This window comes from Glycine soja, chromosome 7, assembly GCF_004193775.1.
Source record: "Glycine soja cultivar W05 chromosome 7, ASM419377v2, whole genome shotgun sequence".
In the NCBI taxonomy this organism is placed as follows: domain Eukaryota; kingdom Viridiplantae; phylum Streptophyta; class Magnoliopsida; order Fabales; family Fabaceae; genus Glycine; species Glycine soja.
This window is the reverse complement of record NC_041008.1, coordinates 45,030,778-45,053,431: the sequence shown is the minus strand read 5'-3', so window position 1 is coordinate 45,053,431 and position 22,654 is coordinate 45,030,778. Positions and strand designations below refer to the sequence as shown.

The 22,654-nt window shown below is 31.3% G+C and overlaps 4 protein-coding genes across 5 annotated transcripts; 3 read left to right on the top strand and 1 right to left on the bottom strand.

Annotated features, from left to right (window-relative positions):
- Positions 1-2,624: 2,624 nt before the first annotated feature.
- LOC114420070 (monothiol glutaredoxin-S2-like) lies at positions 2,625-3,535 on the top strand. Its single transcript, XM_028385923.1, has 2 exons — positions 2,625-3,190; positions 3,217-3,535. The coding sequence occupies exon 1, from the start codon at positions 2,823-2,825 to the stop codon at positions 3,129-3,131; it is 309 nt and encodes a 102-aa protein (XP_028241724.1). The 5' UTR covers positions 2,625-2,822; the 3' UTR covers positions 3,132-3,190; positions 3,217-3,535.
- Positions 3,536-6,350: 2,815 nt separating this feature from the next.
- On the bottom strand, positions 6,351-13,410 carry LOC114420069 (acyl-CoA-binding domain-containing protein 6-like). 2 transcript variants are annotated; one of them, XM_028385921.1, is made up of 16 exons: positions 12,933-13,410; positions 12,775-12,853; positions 12,527-12,670; positions 12,339-12,416; positions 12,144-12,248; positions 11,322-11,388; positions 11,174-11,235; positions 10,579-10,718; positions 10,328-10,454; positions 10,077-10,191; positions 9,436-9,524; positions 8,813-8,896; positions 8,394-8,735; positions 7,039-7,566; positions 6,817-6,876; positions 6,351-6,668 (listed from the first exon to the last, which is right to left on the bottom strand). In XM_028385921.1, exons 1-16 carry the CDS (start codon positions 12,968-12,970, stop codon positions 6,543-6,545), a joined length of 2,184 nt encoding a protein of 727 aa, XP_028241722.1. In that variant the 5' UTR covers positions 12,971-13,410; the 3' UTR covers positions 6,351-6,542. The 2 variants fall into 2 exon arrangements, with proteins under 2 accessions (XP_028241722.1, XP_028241723.1); XM_028385922.1 differs by having other exon boundaries at positions 6,351-6,632; positions 12,933-13,409.
- Positions 13,411-16,525: 3,115 nt separating this feature from the next.
- LOC114420068 (pentatricopeptide repeat-containing protein At4g22760-like) lies at positions 16,526-17,205 on the top strand. Its single transcript, XM_028385920.1, has one exon. The coding sequence runs from the start codon at positions 16,550-16,552 to the stop codon at positions 17,180-17,182; it is 633 nt and encodes a 210-aa protein (XP_028241721.1). The 5' UTR covers positions 16,526-16,549; the 3' UTR covers positions 17,183-17,205.
- Positions 16,550-18,309, top strand: LOC114420067 (pentatricopeptide repeat-containing protein At4g22760-like). Its single transcript, XM_028385919.1, has one exon. The coding sequence runs from the start codon at positions 17,543-17,545 to the stop codon at positions 18,281-18,283; it is 741 nt and encodes a 246-aa protein (XP_028241720.1). The 5' UTR covers positions 16,550-17,542; the 3' UTR covers positions 18,284-18,309.
- Positions 18,310-22,654: the final 4,345 nt, after the last annotated feature.

Below are 22,654 nucleotides of genomic sequence, written 5' to 3'. Positions count from 1 at the left end.
TAAATTTCTTGAGAGTGGTTTTTCGTCCGTTGTTTATAATAAAATAAATAAGTAGCTAGTGAGTTTTTATTTACTGTCATAAAAAAAAGAAGAAAATTATAGATAAAAATTGTTATTTATTAACTTTGGGCAACAATTTGCAACCATACTTATGTATAAAATATACAATTTTGTTTACTAACATCAGCAGTGTTGCTTATTACATTTTGATGTACCTTTTTTTGGAGCGATGGAGAAATACGTATTGTTATAGGTAAAATATGTGTGTTAAGCCGTCTAGCTAATAAAGTTCATGACATGCCTAAGAGCTTTGTTTAGTAAATGCACACAAAACCCAGCAAGAAAATATTTATTTGTTAGTGCACACAAAACCTAAGATATTCTTGACCGAGAATTAAGAATTAATTTTTTGAGATAAAACGATTCATTCAAGGATTTAACTTCTTTTATAAATATTTTTTGATAAAAATTTGAAAATTGAACCTCTAACTACTTAATTAAAAAAAATATGGACATTAAAGTACCGTAAATCTGTAGGGAGGGAACCCTCTACGTATGCTTTGCGCATTTTGCAGCCTTTTTTTGGGGTGTGGATCAAGTAGCTATCGCAACAAAACGTGGCGCCATGTTAGAATAGACAAACACACAAGGGTATATGTAAAAGTGAAACACTAGTAGTTTTGGACGTGAACATCACTTGCACCACACCAAGATTCCTTTAGTGACAACCACGCATGTTGCACTTGCATGCATGCATGCATTATCTAGAAATTTCTCAGAATATTTTTCGTCGTTATATACGACGTACAAGTTCAAAAAAGTTCTAGATCGAATTGCTGCAAAAGAATTTATTTGATAATTAATAAATTGCAACTTCCTTTCCCATACTGTATGGTCGTTGTAAACCTGCGTCAGTGGCAGCAATAATTGTGATTCACAATGATCTCAAATCTTTGTAATTTTTTTTCTAAAATATAATGATGCAACTGCAAACCATTATTGAATTTTAAAATATAAAAAAAATTATTGAATTTAAATTTGTTTGAGTGTTTCTTTTTTTTTGGTCCATAAATGTGAAATAACTATCAACTTATTAGACTAATATATCTTCGTATAACAACTTGATTGATTAATTGAATTAGTTAAATTTATTTTTTGTTATATTTTTTCATCTATAAAATTTAAACTAAAATTTTAGTTCAAGAATATGAGTCCAGTTCCTTTTGGATCAACCACATGTTGATAAATTTTCTACTAACAACATTTTTTTATCAAGTGTTTTATAATAACAGTATAACAAAAAATGCTAAACTCAGCTATAATTAGATAGTAAAACTCAGCTATAATTAAACTCAGAAGAATTTGAATGATTAAAAATTTGACGAAACCAGATAAATCACTATGAAAAACCCATTTTCGTTGAACCGAATGTAGTTTTGGAGCTATCTAATTAATACAAACAAATTATTCAGAAGCTCAATCCTTGCATTATCGCTTTGTCTCCATAGCCTGATAATCTAGCTTTATTTGTTAATATTCTATTTGATTTAAAAAATTACTAGTACTATTTAGTTCTTACAATAAAAATGAATATTATTTATTGTTTTTTAGCCCCAAAAAGTTGGCATTGCAAAATAATTTCGTAATATTAATTGCATGATGATATTGGTCGGTAAAAGATTAGAGGCGTTCACAATCACTGCGAAAACATTTTTACGGCAAAACAATTTTCATGGTTCATGCCAAAAAAAAACTGCATATATAGTTACTAAAATGATTTTAAAAATTATCGTAAAATGAAGTGTTATTACCAAATTATATATATATATATATATATAATTATTTTTCATTTCAATTCCTGATATACAGCTTCAATGATATTTCCCTTTCTAGAATTGGATGCGAATATTAGTGGCGAAAAAAAGAGGCCCCAATTGGATAAATTCAACTTTTCTTCCAACGCAGCAGATGCTCAAAGATAGATAAGGCAGAAACTTCACCATTAGGAAAAAAAATGTTATATTATTGATGTCATGGCACACATGCAGACATGAAGTGATATCTAGTAAATGCAAAGCTTTTCTCATAGTACATGAAAAAATAGAGCTAGCCTCTTACAATTATTTTTTACCATGATTGGGAAATTAGTTAAATAAAATAGCTTAACTAATTAATTGATCCAAGGCATTCCTATTCCATGTACTATAGATACTATTCCTCATTCCCCAAACGGAAGTGGTACGTATATATTCAATCATGTAAAAACAAAACACGAAAACTGTTTGATTTTGTCCCCAGAATCAAATAACAGTATACACATGGAATAAAAGTAACAATTATGAAGGGATACATGCATTAGTAATTTTTTTTATTTATGAAGCCGTACCAAGGACTCGTCTTAGTTTTTTCCGTATGCATGCATGGATAGAGAGATTCGATCGTTTGTAGCAAAAGGAAGAGTTGGATCAATCACTTTCAACAAATGATCAAAGAAAATTTCGAAACCGACCCAAATATCTCATCGATGATTCTCCACCCTATCTATCTTTTTCTTTGCTTAGCGATGTCAGTCCACCACAGCAACCAATAAGGCCTTCAAACCCCTGCCTATATAAGCATGCCACATTTGCTTCAACCTCATCATCAACCACACCAACAACTCAATTCCTAACTTGCCTCCATAGCAACCTTTGCTTAATTCTTCTGTTCAATTACCACATTCATTATAGCTCTCTCATTCACAAACTTTCAATTTCTGCTTCCAAATCTGAATTCAACCCATTTGGCATTATTGTTACATATAATTAATTAAGGAAGATCGAATGGAGAGGGTGACAAAGATGGTATCAGAGAGGCCAGTGGTGATCTTCAGCAAGAGCTCGTGCTGCATGAGCCACACCATCAAGACCCTCTTCTGTGACTTTGGGGTGAATCCAGCGGTTCATGAGCTCGATGAGATCCCAAGAGGCAGAGACATTGAGCAAGCTCTTTCCAGGCTAGGTTGTAGTCCCTCTGTGCCTGCTGTCTTCATTGCAGGTGACCTCATTGGTGGAGCCAATGAAGTCATGAGCCTTCACCTTAATCGCTCCTTGATTCCAATGCTTAAGAAAGCAGGTGCTCTTTGGGTTTAATTGGTCAACAATATATTAACATATAATTCATCTTGACCCTACTCGATCATCAGCCACACACACATATATATATATATATATATATATATATATATATATGTGCAGGCTCTCTAATTAATTAATAATATATGTATGTAATGATGCAATTATATACGTAGGGGCATGGTATATATATATGTAATGAGGAAACTATATATATATGTGTGTATGTATCCACGTACGGTATTATTAGTATAGAGTTTATGGCACTAGCTATATATAATAATAAGGCTAGCTTAACTTATCGAGGTGTAGTTTAGCCTTTTTTGATGAGGCGTTAAATGTAATGTTATCTTTTTTATATATATAGTTGTAATAAATAGAGATGGAGTTGCAGCTTATATGATGAAGTTTAATTATCAGTATTTTCATAAAACTTTTTAAATTATGGCTACACTCTCTCTCTAACCTGCAGAGTTATGATCACTAAAAGGAGATCGAGAGAATCAGAGAAATACAATTAAATGCCCTTTTGGTTTTATAGTTGAGTAAATTGATTTTGATACAATTTATTTTTAAACTGTTAAATGTAATTAAGATGTGTGTTTAAATTAATCTTAGCCAGATGTGATTAATTAATTAATTTTAATTTGGGTGTAAAACAATCAAACGGCCGGTAATAAATTGAGAGAATAACAGAAGTGAAAACGAGAATACAAAAATGAAACCATCACTTTCATTAGCCATATATCTATATTGGGTCAACCCATGAAATGAGATATTTAAAGACTTCATCTTCATAAAATGTCATACAAATAAACTATTGGATAACATAATGTAATGTTGGTGTTATTATAGCTTTTTCTGTAAAATTTACTGTGCAAGTATCGTAAACTATAAATTCACAGTGCTTGCTAATTATTTGTTAAAAGAATAATAATACTGGAATTAATCACATCAAATTAAAGATTACACCCGAACAAAATCCTACGAGGTAAAAATGGAATATTTGTAAGACAAAAATATTAATAACCAGAACAAAATCTTACTAGTTAGTGGAATATTTATAAGACAAAAATACTAGCGCATGTGATTCGGCTACAAGCTGCGTCTTGTTCCAGCATTTAAATTAGTTGCTAGAGTACGTAATGTTTTTTATACACGAAAATTTTCAACAAATTATAAATGAAAGAGAAAAATAAGAGAAAGAAATATGTGTAAGAAGATAATAGATGTGGTGGAGAGAAACAGAGAAAAAGCAAATGTATATAACATTATTCTAGCTAGTTGATAAGGGACAAATGCCCAAATTAGAATAAACGCATATTGTTACAAGTGAATTCGCCATATATATGAGTAATATTGCAGCTAGATTCCCTTTGATCACATCATCAAATAGTTAGATCCTAAACAAACAGACAAAATTATGGGGGAAAGCACGTACAAGTGGAGCATATATATATATATATATATATATATATATATATATATATATATATATATATATATATATATATATATATATATATATATATCATGGAGTTCAAATAGAGGAAAGCTAATTGCTTCGTGGAGAAAAATAATGTAGTTTGAGAATGGACATGATGGAGACTGTTGGGACACCTTCAACACGGTTTGTTTCCCCGAATTACGTTAAGAAAATAACATGAAAGAATTTGTAATCCAGTCATTCCAGTGAATATTATTTCTGTGAAAAAGATAGTGATAAAATTAGACATATCAAATCATAAACCCTATTATTTTACAAAAATGAATAATGACATCAGTGCATTCATCTTTTCACGTCGTCATGCATCTCAATAGCTTTCTTCCTTCCAAATAAGTTCCATTTTCAAGGGTTGTTTGGAACTTCATCTGTAACTAGCATATATCGTGACCCTCTCTCCATGTCTATTAGAAATAACAATTAACAAGAAAGTAGTTACTGCATCATTTGGGTCTGTTGACATGATTTTTGAAGTGGATTTGGGTGAGGACGTTGTTCCAAACAGGCTCTACATTCTAAATTGGAATGAAAAAAGCAGAAGAAAAAAAAAACAAATAGAAAACAAGATTGAAGGTTCTAACTCGTATCAATCCGTTGTTGAGATGAAGAGAAGAGCAGCTCAAGAAGTGAGCTCATAAATGCATTTAAAAATTACTACATATTAACATTATATCATTAATAAATAAAATAAATAGATAAATTTTAATAATTATATAGGATTATATATTCATATTTATTATTTTTATATTCTTTTTAAATTTATATTATTCATATAAGAAAAATAGACCTGACAAATAAATATTTGATAATACTTTTTTACTCATATCTTTAATGATTTTAGACTTAAGTTAGTTATTTTATATTTTTCTATTTTTTCTTATTTAAATGTTAATAAATATAAAACATATCGTTTATAAGAAAATATTTTATAAAATATTTTAATAAACTATAACATTTGATATATTTTATTTTATAATAATAATGATATGAAAAATTGATAATCAATATATTTAATTTTAAAAAAATACACATAATATTTAACAATGAATTGTTTATAATAAATTATAAAGTGAGTACAGATTCATTTTTTAATATAGCACATGGTTTAATAAACTTTACTCTAAATAATTATAAATTTATATTTACTATTTTTTCCTGTGAATTTATATATTTCATATAGCTATTATATCACTATTTTTTTTTATAAATGGTATTACACTGTTATCATTATTATTATTCCGTTAAGAAATAACAAATCACAGTACATTTCAATAAACTTACTATTTTTTAGGATAATATATACTCAATTAAAATATAATTAATATTTTTACTTAATTTTAATGTTTTTATATATATTATGATGTTAAATATTTTGAAAAATAATAAATTTATTTGCATATATTTTTAAATAATACTAAATACAAATTAAAAAAAAAATTATCAAACATACACATTAGACAGATATAAAAATCTAGTGATAATAATAGATTTGAAAGTACATCATTTAGGAGAGAATTAAAATTTGATCTTATAAAGTAAATAGGTAAAAAAAAATTAATCGTCAAGGATAAGAAAATCAACCAATAATATTCAATGCATGCTAATTTATTGCTATACATATGTACATAATATTAATCATTAATTTTCTTAATAACTTACGTGACACTTTAAAACAAGTTGCTCACCTTAGAATAGTCGAATCCACAGAATTAATGTTAATGAGATTTATACCAGACTTGAAACTCAGAATTAATTCCCCTATAGCATATATTACCCAGAGTTCTTCTTGTGACAGTGAAGAGAAAAAGTTGGTTATTCACTGTGGTTCAAATATATGTACACATCAAATTCTTAAGTGGAATATGCTTCTCTAAAAACATAAAAAAAAAACTGGAATAAGCTACTTCAAAGTTCAAACATCCACTTCACTGTACATGAAATGGTTTCCTCGGAGTAGTAGATGCTCGATTTTTTTCCATTGACTGCAATCTTTGTTTGAGATGAAAAACTTCATACTGTACAACACCCAAAGTATGACAAAATCCAACGATCTACGGTCAAAATATTATAATGAACCGGACACAGATAAGATAAGTAGGAACAATGATCGAATGAATAGATCATAAATGTAAACATCATATATGGGGTTTGACATATAAAACAAATAATGTTTAGATCAGTTAAAAGCCAAATATGTACCTGAAGTTGGAATGCCCTTGCTCTTTCTCCTGCAATAACTCCTCTTGTCGAGTGCAACTCCTTTACCAAATTTAAATAAATCAATATCTCATAAAATGTACACATTATGCAGATCTTCATGGAGGATGCATGGCTTTGATACCATATCATAAACAAAATCATATCTTATCAAATCTCTCGTAAATCTCTATCATATCATATCTTAACAAAATATGTATGTACCTTTTGTGTATCATCTAAAACAGCCTTGAGGAAGGCAACATCATGCTCTAGCCGTACATTGTCAGAATGCACAATGTTTGATAGGTTGTTGGTCTCTTCCTGGGCCAACTCTAGACCAGCCAGCTTCTCTCTCATCAATTCCATCTCCTTCTCTGATTCTGTCAATTTCCTATCCATTTCCTGCCTACTTTTAAGAACAGAAGTCAAGCTTTTCTCTGCCGCTTCTTTGCTCGCTATGGAAGCTGCTAATTGTCCCTCCAAAATTCCATTCTTCCTTATTAGAGAAGCCAATTTACTTTCATAGTAATAATAGACATTTGAAGTAGTCAGTGATCCTGAATTAATGTTAATGTTAATGTTTTCACTGAATAACAAATTATCACTTTCTGGCATGTCATTTTCAAATACTAGGTTTTGTTGGTTTAGAATTCCAGATAACAATGTTTGTTGTTCCTCCATATTGGTCTTGACTTCACTAGTATTCATCTGTTTACCATGGTCATCTTTGTTCGTTCTGTGATCTACGGCCTGGAATGCATCACAAATAATAATATAATATTTTGAGTTGAGACTTGATATTTTTAACATTAGAATACTTGGTTTTGACAATGGACTTTCAAAAATTATAAAAATATCATTTATTTGATTTAAGTGCAATGAAGGATGAGGAGAGTTAAGAGATGCCAGACAAAATATCCCATTATAGAAATATGACATTCTTTTCTAGGAAACCTTACTGCACCATAAACAGCTCACTACAAGCACTCTATGCTATTTGTGCAAAAATGAAATGGAATTGCAATGATATAGATGTTTATTATACAACATGCTCATTAAAGTATACAGTTCAGACATCTGAATGTTTAAATTATGATTTAATTGTTTTTCCCTTAAAGCAACGAGTGTATTAGCTAGAAAGGAACTAAGCATAGTGTCTTGGTCTTGTATATGGAGGGAGAAAACAGAATCCTATGAAAGAACATAGGGTATGACCAAAAAACCCAATTGCTGTGATAGGGTATGACCAAAAAACCCAATTGCTGTGATATAATCAGCAAAGAAGCTGATTACATAAATATGTGTTTGCATGTGTTAGAAATATGTTGACAATGGAGGGTCAATAAAATCAGACAATCTTCATTGCAAATACATAATAGAAACAAATCTCATTTATATTTATATACATACATGTTGAAACAAGATGCAGATAGATATGTATCTAATGCCTAAGTAAAATGCATAAGGAGGGTCCATCATGTTTTAGAAACACATTAAAAAATGCATCCAATGCTTTGGGATGTCTAATAAGTGTTTTTATATTAGAAAACGAGGTTAATAATTAAAAAATGTTTTACCCGAGGAAAAGAACGTTCATCTGAGTTCTTGTCCATCTTGAGATCGGTATTGTATTCTTCATCGTGATCAAATTGCTTACGAAGGGAGGTGTTGGTGGGGGGGAAATTGGGATCAACAACCAGGGATTCTGACAGAGATCTCCTGCCGGAACCATGTTCAATTGCAGAAGCTAGATTTTGTCTAGCAACTGAGTCAACTAAATGTTGAGAACAATCATTAAGTTGGGGGGTCAATCTAGTAGATGATGAATGTTTTTCAAGTAGTACTGATGCTGAACATTTACTGTGAGCTGATTGGCTCCCCAATGTTGATTCATTCTTTTCCATTATCAACACCTCCACCTGTTAGGTCAAGAAGAAAAAGGTTAAAAGTTCAATAAGAATGAACTCAAATATTAACTTCATACTTTCTGCCAAACCTGATTTGATGGTTCTTTTTTGGATCCCCCAAATGCAACAAGAAAATCTTTTTCCTTGTGCTGCACAAGTACCATGCTGAAACCCTGGTAATTCAACAGATCTTATAAACATAGTTTTAATTTATCATGAAGAAAGGATGTATAAGGCATCTAGAAATAATAATGTATAGTAAGATGGTGCTTAATAAAATTGATTCAACTTAAAATCTCATTGGCTGAAACAACCAATGAAAATATGATAATGGGGGACCACACAGGGATTTCATGATTTTCGTAAAGAATAAACATATCGAATTCTCACATTTAACCACTATGAGACATGGTGGTCTCATAAAATTCAGTAAATATTTTCATCACCTTGACACCAAAATGTTAAGTGAAAAAGGCTAAACAGACTCTATGAAGAAAAATCAATGTTACTGTATCATGGTTAACGAAGAAACAAGAAATATGTTGACCAAAAGTCATATTTGAGCCCAAGGACCTTTGCCAATGAAATAGAATCATCATTTTATAATTACTTAATTAGTAATTATTTATTTAATAACCTTTAATGTAAAAAAAGAAATGAAAGTTAAAAAAAGTGAGGCAAGTAGGTAACAGCAGATGAATGATAGGCATACCTTGTTTGTAGTGATAGAAGACGGAGGCGAAGTAATTGCCACAGACCATTCATTTTTTACAATATCAAATATCACAGTCTCTCCGTGTCCTGGAATGTAGAAGAAAGGAATATTGAAAAACAAATAGCACAAGGGAAGTTTGTAGAGTATGAAATGAAATAATGTATAGACCATTGTTTAATGCATAAAAAAACATCAATACTAACAAGTAAAACTACTTTAACAAATTTGCTTCCAAGGTAATATATTACATATAACTTCAGCTAGATCACTTGGAGCCAAGGGTAAAAAACTTGATGCAAGTTTGTATGACATTCTGTTTGTCCTTCTTTCCGTTACAGTTAGAAATCACTACCCTATCAGATTCTTTTTTCCTGTAAAAGTATTGTTTCTCCAGTTAAATATTGCCCAACAAACTTTAAAAAGAGAAATGCTGACAAATTTTATACAACCAACAGCATAACACTAGAAAAGAAAGGCAAGAGTAACAAGTATGATACAGTAAGCAGAGAAAAACACTTCAGGCCAATGTATCAAATATTACTCCACAGTTGAAACATAACAAAAGTTCAAAACACAGAAATAAATAGCAAGTTTAATTAATATCATGAACAAATGCTTCTTCCATTATAAAAACATACTTTTTTTCCGGCTTCCACCCCCAGTGATATACCATTTAGTACCACAAAGGACGTCACAACAACCAGCTCTAGGTGATGGATGAAAACCTCGTATCTTTCCTCGTGACCATGCCATCTGAAGAAATATAAATTTTTAGCAAATTAAATGGTCTACGAAAAATTCATTTGCACTGTAGAGAAATCAAGCAGTTATACTGCATGTTATTGCAGTATAGACCATTGACACATTTGGACCTACAGAGCTCCCTCACAGTTTCAAAGTCAAGTGAATATAAATCATTTAAGGTCCTGGATTTTGATGATCCTCCAAATATATAAAGAATTTTATCATCATAAAGAGCAGCTACATGGTTGAATCTTGGAGAAGGTGCTGTTCCCCTGCAAGTAATATAATTTCAAAGGCAACATAACATCAGGATATTGCAGTAAAAAAATCAGGATATTGGGTGATTATGATTAGATAATCACAACTAAGTCCAACTTTTTCTTTTTAATCCCTTACGTGTAGTGAAGTGGAAGCCATGTTAAGGACTTGAGATCGAACATATGTAGATCATTCAATTTCCTCCTTTTTGCATCCTCACCACCAAACAATATTAAAACAGAGCTCGCTCTAACAACACTATGACCACTGCGAGCAACCTGCCAAGAACAAACTCTTTGTTCAGTACTGCCTAGGTCTATGATATTAATCTCAAGGTGTCAAAGTCCGTACAGAGATTTTAATTGAAAAAAAACAAAGGATATGTTAGTTCTAGTAAATGTGAAATTACAGGTTTTGTTTCTATATCATTTCCCTGCAATTGTTTATGCTATTGAGTCTTGACTTTCTATAATGTAACTAAACGGAATTCAAATGTAATATGGGAATTATATGCTTGTCAGTTGTGAAAATGTCAATTTGGTCAAGATACAAAGCATTTCCACCCACTGGGAATTCATGACCTGGTTCTTTTATTTTATTTTTTTACATTTTAATTAATCAATAATAACACGATGGAACAAAAATATGTAATATAATATCAAAATAGTAACAATGCACAAGAGCAATTTCTATCACTGAAGCATTGACACTGTCATGAAACAAAATTTCCTACCGGTATGTCCCCCTTTGCCTCCATGAGTGACCAGCACTCTGTCTCTGTATCAAATGCCCATACTATACAAACACCAAAATTATAATCAGAACAATTTCACAACAATAAGCAGGACAGAACTATTACATGTAGAGAACATGAATTGAACCTGAAATTCTGTCACTTCCTGGGTCCGTTTTCCCTCCAATGAGCAGTGCTTTTTTCCCCCAGGATACCTTGTCAATTTATCATCAAGTGTAAGAGACTTGAAATAAGACACAAATCATCATCAATTATTATTATAAAATTAAAACAAAAGGCTGTTCAACGCAAAACTCAAGTATTAAATTGATACAAAGCTCAAGTATAAGAGTATATTTAATTAGTCAAGTAGCCATGGTACTACAAGGGACTTGGGTTCAAGTCCTTATCAGTTACTTTTCTTGTTCATCAGTGTCAAGTTTCTATTTGCTACTTTGAACCATATTCCTGATGAATTTTCCTTTTTAATTTTTTCTCTCATATCTCTTCCTATGAACTTTATATTCAAATTGGAGGGCCCGCCCAAATTTTCGATATCATATACAATTAATTTGGTGTGGGCCACAACAAAGTCCTAATACTAGTTCCTCCACTTGCTCTGTCTGATCAGGGGGTCATGCAATGAGATCTGATTGAGCATATTATTATTATTAAACAGAACGGTTTTGTTCGTTGCTGATAGAACAGAACTTGCTGATGAATAGTATGCATGGACGTGCAAGGGTGCACTGCGGGTCCATGATTTGTCTTTTCAACTTTTTTGAGAAATTCAATTTTATGACCTATACATATATTGAGAGACATGTTATTCCATGTCTTGCACAATGAAGCAATGCCAAATGTGATAGTGAAAAAAGGGGAGAGAATTCTCAAGAACACTAAATAAAATAAAAAAATGATTGAGATATGCCAGGGTGCAAAGAATATGTTGCTAATAGGACAAAAGTACCAAACTATGGCCCTTGCATGCTGGAATTTTCAGTGGCAGACTGCTGGGTGACAAGTAAAGCTTTGACGATGCCATGGTCCACGAAAATCTATCAAAAGTCAGCACCTGACAGTAAAAATGAATAACACCCAGTAGGTGAGAGGAACAAACAAGCAAGTAAGTGCTTAAATCTGAGCAACAATCTCCCACTTATACCTGCACGTCATCCAACAATCCAGTCCCAGATTCACCGCCCACCACTATCATCTTATTCCCAATGACAGCTGCTGCATGCTACTCATACATAATTCACAATGAATAACAACAATTCAGTCATTTTACCTTGAAAGACACAAGTAATAATAGCTGCAGTTGCAGAAAAAAAGACAGAGAGAGAGAGAGACATTCGATCTAGGAGTAGGTTTATCCCCAGCAATAGACAAGACCATCCAGTTCTCTGAGCTGCCACTAGTTATCTCAGTTGAAGGCTGGCAATCAACTTCATCAGAATGGCCACTTGAACCTCCAGCATCTCCCTCTCCTTCTCCCTGGCAAATTGTTTCATTCAATGAAGATGGACATTCCACGTTGATTGATGAAATAACTAAAATAGACTTAGAGCCAAACAACAAAACACATAAATGTTACTTACATTGGAGTTTCCGTTCCGTTTGGGGTGTCTGATGGGAGTTCTGGTTCCCGGATTGGCCTCAGAAAGCTGCACCTTCAATCTGATGTGATTGTGAACACGCCAGTGTTATGTTACCAAATTAAGTGATTGAAGGAAAAAGGGGGGGGGGGGGTATTTACCTGCCAAGTTTCATACGGCGACGAGAAATGCCAAACATGTTGATGAAAGGTAAATGCCAGCAGCAGCAGGAAGGAAGAAGAAAAAAATGGAGAGAGATGGAGAAGTAAAAACCCTAAAAGGCCAGAAAGGGAAGGCACATTATGACATGAGCCAGCCTGAGTCCTGAAAGAGTTAGTTTCTTTGCTGTGCCCAGAAAGAAAGAGAGCAAAAGTGGAAAAGGAAAAGGTAACCCTGCCCTGCACTACACAGCTATGGTGTGAGTTTGAAAAACGACGTCGGATTAGGATATGTAAGTGTGCTGAATGAAGAAGGAAGAAAGAAAGAAGCAAGTTAATTAGGCATTAGCTGGAAGGAAGTGAAGAAGCAAAGTTAAGATGAGATGACAGAACATAGAGACAGACAGAGAGAGGATGCGCACGTTAGCACAGTGTCAGGTCCGCATATGAAGGATTTTGTTGGATATTACGACCTACGCTACTCTACTGTTTTAGACTGCTTATTTATGCTTTATTTTCCAAGTTACCGTTGCATCGAGAATTTAACTAATGTATAATTACTAGCAGTTTGTCAAATAAAAAAATTATATTTTCAATTATGATTAATTAGTGTTGAGGTTAATGCTACGTTATTAATATTAATCATTATGATTAATTTAACTTACTGCAAAGTGGTGATTTGTGGGGTCAGTTGTCTCGGGACTTGGTAGTTGAGGAAAAGCATAGACCGTATCACACGTCAGTGTTTGCTTTGTTTTGTTTGTGGACCCAGAGAGACTAAAGGACAATGCCCGATCCTCTTCACTCTACACCGTTGTTGGAGGTTGGAGCTGTATTTATTTTCATCTTTTTTTTATTATTATTAATAATAACAAATTTCCTTTCATCTTAATGTAAATATTTAAATTGATATTAATACTATTCAATCCAACATAAAACTGTTGTCACGAAGATTATGTACTACGTGGGTGTACTATGATTTTATTTATTTTGTTCAAATGTACACATTTTTTCTGAACACGGGTGTTCTATGATTAGAACTGCCTTCATTTGAAAACATCAAATTATATGGGAGGTGTCCTTTCTTTTATCACTTTGTTTGGATACGTTAAAATAGAATATATATATCGTTTATTTAGAAAGAAAAATAAGGTGGAGATATTTAAGGGGACTTGATAAAACTTCTTCCCCAATAAGGAGGACTGTGTGACCGTTAGATTGCTTTAAGTTTTGATCCGATGGTTAAGATTTTTTAATTTCTTTTTCTCTTTTTCATCATTCCTTTCCCAAATTATCCTAATCTTTCTTTTTCTCTCTTCTTTCCTGATCTTCTCGTCACAGATCACCGCCGCACCGCAGCTCCCACTGTTGCAGCTACTTTGTGTTTTTTTATGCAAATCTCATAAAGGAATTGTGATTTTTTTTTTCATGATTTACGAAAGGGACTGAACTTTGGTTTCCGGATCTGAGAAAGAGAGGAAGAGTCGTCGTCACGGTGGTGGGTTTCGTAGAGGAAGAGTCCATGACGAGGAAGGCAACTCAGATCTGAGTGGAAGAAGAAAATATGAGAGAGAAAATAAACGAGGGACAAGTCTGGAAATGGAGGAGAAAAAAGAAAATGGAAAAATTAAAAAAATACTAACCATTGATATAAAACTACTCATATCTAACGGTTGAGACAAAACTTTCGTATGGTTTACTTTTCCACGGTAGACACGTCAAATAATAAATTGTTGTAAAATACATAGTATAGTAAAAAGTTTTAATTTTTAGGTTAATTTATTGTTTCATCTCTTACTCGTTCAAATAAAAAGATAAATAATCTCTATTTTTTATTTATATTCAAATAACACATTTTACATATTTCACTCCTCCCTAAATATAGTCGTAATTGTATAAAAAGAAAAACAAAATCACATAAATATTCACAATTTTTAAGAGTGTTCATGGGTATGAGTCACTCACAAATTTGAATTGATTTGAATTGATCTAAATCGATCTGAATAATTTGGGTTGGGGTCATTTATGTAATTAGATCAAAATCGAATCGAATCTATCAAACTTGTTAGAGTTGTTTGGTTTGACTTTAAATAGGGGAGTATCTAGACAACTGTTGAAACTTCTTAAAGTATTGCTTTTACGTTTCTTCCACTTTTTTTCATATTTATTTTTCTGTTATGTTTATAATACTAATGAATCATATTTTGTTCATTTGTTTTAATAAATCTAACTATAACAAAACTTATTATAAGAAATTAGTTTGTAATAAATAGTTGTGATTCAAACTATAATAGTAAATCCCATTGAATAATATTTTGTTTTAATTTGTATTAGTCTATTTTAAAATATTATGTTGATAGTATTAAATGAATCAATTTTACTGTTGTTTAATTGTATTGGATATTTGGACTAATCATGATATAAAATAATAATGTTAAAAAAATTAAATTTAAATAGGTAACTCGTTGACCCGAAATGAATCAAACCATTGAAGGTTGGGTTGGGTTGGGTTGGATTTCAAAAAAAAATTATGAAAACCGAACCGAACCAAACCAATCAAATTTGATTGAATTAAGTCATGAATTTAATCAAAACGGGCTCAAACTTAACAATTTCTCTTAAGAATTTTGATTAAGAATATTAAAAAATATTTATTATGTTAAAAAAATTAAAGTATTTAATATTTATTTTCAAAAGGCTAAAATATTTTTTCTACAATCGCAATCTATAACCTCACGCTTGTACCAAATCCTTCTTCATTTTTTTTTTCTTATAAACAAATCCTTCATCATTTTTTTTTCTTAAAAGCAAATCCTTCATTATTAAGTAATACAATATGTTCTCGTTTGATATCCATTCATATCTCTAGTTTAATAGTTATTTCCTCTTTGGACTGAAATATAAGAAAAAAACATAACTCACGTTTATCAAAAAAATTATTTAATATCATTTAATGTTGAGAGTTGAGAGTTTCAATAAAAAAAAAAAGTTGAGAGTCTTGCTATTCAACGTCCTTAAGATATTAGTTAGGAACTGAAATAAGTTAGTCACATAAAACGTAATTTTATATATTCCAATAAAAATCTTTCTCATTTTAGTTACTTAAATAATGCCTTAATGGTATTGATTAGTATTTGTCAAAAAGTTAATTCATTTCTTACCTTTACAATAAATGCATAGAACAACAAAAAAGAAAGTTATCAGATGTAAAAGCCGCGAGAAATAATATCAAATGTTTACAATAACTTATGATCTTTCATCCAAGTGAGTATGAGTTAGATCCTTCACATTAAATAAAATATTTTAGTCGTAATATTCGTTAACTATAATTTCTTGATCTATGTATCCAAATTTTGATCTCACTGGACCCAATTGTTAATGCTAACAATAAAATCCCAATAATCGTGTCATAAATTGGGATTAATAGGTGTTTGTGCGGGTTCTGTTAAAAAAAAAAAAGTTATTTGTCAGTGTTAATGTTAACGATAACCATAAAATCCAATTATTGTTGTTGGCAAACTGCCAGTGAAAGGAAATGCTGAGGAAGAAGACCATCTATAACATCAACATGGTTTTGCTTGGGTTCTATTATAAAGAAAACCCAAAAAAGCTTAAATTAAATGGCAGCTACAAAATTGATAACATTGATGAAAAAATGTTCAACAGTGAAGCAGGCAAAGCAAATCCATTCCCACATATTGATAAATGGTTTTACCTTTCTTCAACCCCTTTTAATGCATCACATTCTTCTTTGGGATGTCACTAACCACAGAACTATGGCAAACTATGCCTTCTTAATGCTTCACCATTTGCACATTCCAGATTCCTTCTCGTGGGGTTGTGTGATTCGATTCTTCTCTCAAAAGGGTCTATTCACTGAAGCTGTTTTTCTCTATGTTCAAATGCACAGGATGAGCTTGTGTCCTAGTTCACCTGCTGTATCCTCTGCACTCAAGTCACGTGCTAGGATTCAGGACATGTTGGTTGGCGTATCAATTCATGGGCAAGTCCGTGTGTTTGGATTTAACACTTGTGTGTATGTACAAACTGCCCTTCTTGATTTGTACTCGAAAATCGGTGACATGGGGACTGCTCGAAAGCTGTTCAATGAAATGGCTAAGAAAAGTGTGGTTTCATGGAATTCTTTATTGTCTGGATATGTAAAAGCCGGTAACTTGGATAAGGCTCAAGATTTGTTCGATGAGATTCCCAGGAAGGATGTCATATCTTGGAACTCTACGATATCTGGATAAGCCAAAGCAGGAAACATGGATCAGGCGTGTACTTTGTTTCGACGAATGCCTGAGAGGAACCTGACCTCCTGGAATGCAATGATCGCTGGTTTCATAGATTGTGGAAGCTTAGTGTCAGCAAGGGAATTTTTTTATGCAATGCCGAGGAGAAACTGTGTCTCTTGGATAACAATGATTGCTGGCTATTCAAAGGGAGGGGATGTTGACTCTGCTCGTATGCTCTTTGACCAGATGGATCGCAAAGATTTGCTCTCATATAATGCTATGATAGCCTGTTATGCTCAAAATAGCAAACCCAAGGAAGCCCTTCATCTATTTAATGATATGCTTTAACATGATACATATGTACATCCAGATAAGATGACTTTGGCTAGTGTTATATCAGCATGTTCACAATTGGGGGATCTGGAACATTGGTGCTGGATTGAGTCGCATATCAATGACTTTGGAATTGTATTGGATGATCATTTGGCTACTGCTTTAATTGACTTGTATGCAAAGTGTGGAAGCATTGACAAGGCATATGAGCTATTATTCCCTAGCATGAGAAAGAGGGATTCGGTTGCATATTCTGCAATGATATATGGATGTGGAATAAATGGAAAGGCATCTGATGCAATCAAGTTATTTGAACAGATGCTTGCAGAATGTATTGGTCCTAATTTAGTCACCTACACTGGACTCCTAACTGCTTATAATCATGCTGGATTGCTTGAAAAAGGTTACCAGTGCTTTAACTCCATGAAGGACTACGAGCTTGTGCCTTCAATTGATCATTATGGCATCATGGTTGATCTCTTGGGAAGGGCGGGATATCTGGATGAAGCATACAAGCTTATAATAAATATGCCAAAGCACCAAAATGCTGGTGTTTGGGGAGCTCTGCTTCTTGCCTGCAGATTACACAATAATGTGGAGCTTGGGGAAATAGCTGTCCAGCATTGCATTAAGCTGGGGAGTGATACAACTGGGAATTGTTCTCTTCTTTCTGGCATATATGCTACTGTTGAAAAATGGGATGATGCCAAGAAGTTGAGAATGGGTATGGAAGGAAAGGAAATCACTGGATGTAGTTGGACAAGTAACTTAGCTACTCCATGATTGGGAAAATAAGGAGCACACAACATAGCTATAACGTGTGGTCATATTGCTTCTGCCTTTAATTTGTACATGGCATCTTTGGGGGATGGAATGGTAGCAATGAAGCAGTGACGTCTGGGACAAGGTGGTGAGGAAGGTGATTTGGACTGTGATTCAATGTCACAATTGTCCAATATGTTTCAGAGATATGAAGTTCTTGGTTCCGTTCTACAACCTCAGGCTTGGCCTTTCTTACCCGTTCACTCTCTCCAATGCATATCAAGCATGCCTCCAACCTGGATTTGTGAGTCAACAAGCAGGAAACTTGAATGACACGCCAGTAAACAAATTAACATGCTTGCTTTGTTTTTATGCAGATGTCTTCAATTATTGACTGCTGATGCTATGTTTGGTTCATATTTGTTTTTTCTGTGACAAATACAGTCAAGGATTGAAACCTCAGGTGTCATGAGCAAGGATGCAACGGCTGTGTTCCATCAAACTTGTTCATTTTTCATATAACACTTAATAGAGTTTTGGGGAGGAGTCAAGAGAGAAAGGCATTTTGGTGGCGGGCGATGTGTGTTGTTATTTGGTGCCTAACTTCCTATGGTTGGGGATGAATTTTTAAATTTTCAGGTACAATTTTTGCTTTTACCTCTTTTATGGAATAAAACAGTTTTGTGGTGTTTAGCTGATGGCTATCTTAGACTCTTCATTGTATATGCAGAGAAAATCCTGAACATGGCATACTTGATGAAGATTTTTGTTTGCTTTGTTTTTATAATCTTGGGACTACGTGATTATTTCAAGCCACGTGTTAGATGTTCTTTACTTCATCGATCAAAATGGAGACGCCCATTTCTTTTAGAAATGCAAATGAAACTGCCGTTTGCAGCACTTGAAAAAAGAAAAAAAAATACTAGCTGTTTCTACTAGTGTTTTTATCACGTGGATTTGTGTGTTATGACATGACAAGCAAAATTTGCACTTAAAATTTTTTTGTTTAAACTTCTGGAGGTTTTGCGAATTTTCTGGCTGACTAAAATCGCCAGAATTGTTTAAAAAGAAAGAAAAACTCCAAACACTCTTAACATTTGTTGTCTCCAATAGTGCTTGAGGAGAGCCCTCTTCTATTAAAGTGCTTAAAAAGAATCCCATATTATTGATATGTTGATTATAAAAAAGTGACTCAATGGTATCAGCCCTATATGTAACAGAATCTAACAAAAATGTGGCCAAAAACACAATTGAAAATAGTTTATAAATAAATAAATAAAATACAAAAGAGTTTATAATCTTTTTAATCCTTGAAGTTTTTAGAATTTCTGTTTTTAGACTACAAACTTTTTTATGTTTTTAGTTCTATAACTTTTTTTCTTACTTCCAGTTCTTTAATTTTTTTTGTTCTTAAATATGGGCGAAACAAAAATTGAGGAAATAAAAGTAAAATTAAAAAATTGAGAAAATAAAACATAAATCTTAAAAAGTTTAAGAGAAATGTTGATTCCTCAAAAAATCTTATTGGGTAAATAGTCATTTTTGTCCCTCAATATGTAATTTGTTGACAAATGTATCCCTGAAAGATGAAAATACAAAATTTAGTCTTTAAAAATGTAATAAGTGTCATAAATATATCCGGCCATTAACTTCTGTCTGCCACCATTAATAAAATAGCCTATGTGATACGGAGGGACAAATTTATCACTAGAATGATTGTGAATGTAGATTGCTAGCATAGGGATATATTTGTCATAATATTTTTTTGACTTTTCGTCTTTCCACTCAACTAACAAATGCGTTCCTGAAAGATGAAAATACAAAATTTAGTCTCCGAGAGTATAAAAAAGTGCAACAAATATATCCATACATTAATAATAGATTGTGACTAATTATTATTATTATTATTATATGTTTGTAATTTACTGTTCCTATTTGTTTAGTATTTATGCAATACATTTTTTAAATTACCTTTTAATATATATATTTTTATTATTTTGATTTTCTTGTCAAACCTTAATTTTTGCTGTTAAAAAAACTTTATCTTATATCTTATAATTTTATCAAATTTCTACTAAATTTTTCACTTTTAATCTTTAAAATTATTTCATATCTCATTTTCAACTTAATACCTTTATATTTAGATTGAAAATAATATGTCGAGAGTTTTGAGTAGAAAAAACATAACCGACCACGGGATCAAATTTAATTATTTATTTATTTAAAAAAAATTAATCAACTTTTTTTTAAAAAAAAGTCTCACAAAATTTTAATTATATAAAGTTAAAGTGGAATTATAAGTCTTTTTTCTTAATCAATAAAATGTATATACACATCAAATATGAAATAATCTTTTGGATAAATCTCATGTGCTTTCACTTGAGACAACACTTATTATATATAATATGAATAAAATAAAAATAGTTACTAACAAATAAAGAACCCAAATAAATTTAAATGAAAAATACAATAATGTTCAAACTAATACAGAGGTTAACTACAAAACAAAAAAAACTAATACAGAGGTTTATTGTTTGTCTTTGGGACGTAGAGTTGTATCTCTCGCTGATTTAGGGGCTGCACCAACCTTGCATTCCATTTGGTATACTTTGACAAAGTAGGTAATAAAGATTAATGATTAATTAAAGAAACAAAAAATTTTAAGAAATAAAAGCTTTCATTATTTTAAATGGTAACTCAATTTTTTATATCATAAAACTAAAGAAATTTATTTTATTTTGAAAAATAAGTAGTAATATTGAATAATTAAAAAAATTAATTAACAATTTGATAGATGGATAAATAGATAGATAATCAAAGTATAAAAGTTCAAATCTTAAATTGAATTTTACTGTTTTTTAATTCTTTTTTCCTAACTTCTCTCCTACACAATTTATTATTAACGTCCAGATATATTTGTTGCACTTTTTATACTTTTGGGGACTAAATTTTGCATTTTCACCTTCCATGCATTTGTCAGTAGACTGGGAAAATGAAAAGTAAAAAAAAAATATTATGACAAATATGTCTCTGTGTTGGCAATTCACATTGACAATCATTTCAGTGACAAATTTGTCCCTCCATGTCACATTTGTTGCACTTTTTATTTGTTGTACTTTTTACACTTTTAGGAACTAAACACATTATTAATAGAATGCTCAAACCAAATAGGCTAATAAACACATTATGTTATAAACAAATAGTATTGCTATATATAATAGACACAAAAATTATATAATGAGCTTTTTAATATATAAAATATATTTTTAAAATTTGTTTAAAATTTAGTAATCTTATACTTTATAATGCAAAATCAACTATTAAAATTTAGTTTTTTTTTAAAAAAAGAAATACCCATTAAATCTAATAATCAACTACTAATGTCATAAATTACAATTGAAAAACACCTAAAATTCTAAAATATATATTGTTTGAAAATAAAGTAATACATTTTTACAAAAATATTCTTAATTTAGTATCAATTCTTAATTACTAGTTTTTTAAAAATTGTTTACAAAATTTTTGGAACCCCACAAAAGTACGGTCTTAACGACCCAGTTTATATAATGTTGTGATAGTAAATTTTTTTAAAAATTATTTTTTTAGAAATTTTTTATTCATTTAATTTATTTACAAAATTTAATAATTATAAAATTTGATATTTAATTGAATGATGTATTTAAATATTTATTATAATGATTAAAAAAATAAATAAACATGATATTTAATTGAATGATGTATTTATATGTTTTTTATAGCAATTGATAATTAAATAAATTTGATATTTTTTGACATACATAAATACTTATTAAATCTATGATTTTTATTTATAATTTTTATATATAAACAAATTAACTATTAGATAAAAAATAATCATCACAAAATTTATTATATAAATTTACACGTACATTAAATATAAATTAAAATTTTTAATATTATATATAACGTCATTATTTATTTATAATATAATTCATTTATTAGTTTAATCGATTTGAATGTTCTATTAATAAAACAAGGGACACAAGTTTGATTTTTTTTTGAACCATTAATTTAATTTTAAATTAAATCGTAAATTAATAAATAAAATTTTGATCTTTTTACTCTGTTGCTGATGTCCAAGCAAAAATACTGGTGTCCCTAGAAATTCCCGCCAATCAGAGGTAGTGAGGCCCATCCCCAACTTATTCTAAAATACTCCGTCGACAGAGTAAAAAAAAGATTGCACCGCCGTCGACGACAGCGCCTTGCCGACGGAACGATGCCCGACGGCTCCTCCCTTCCTTCTCGATTCCGACCCCTAGTCCCTCACCTCCGACTCGGTCCAGTGCGCCATAAAAATACAGATCGGAGTGAGTGCGGAAGACACGTAATTTTCAGGATACTGTTGCGATT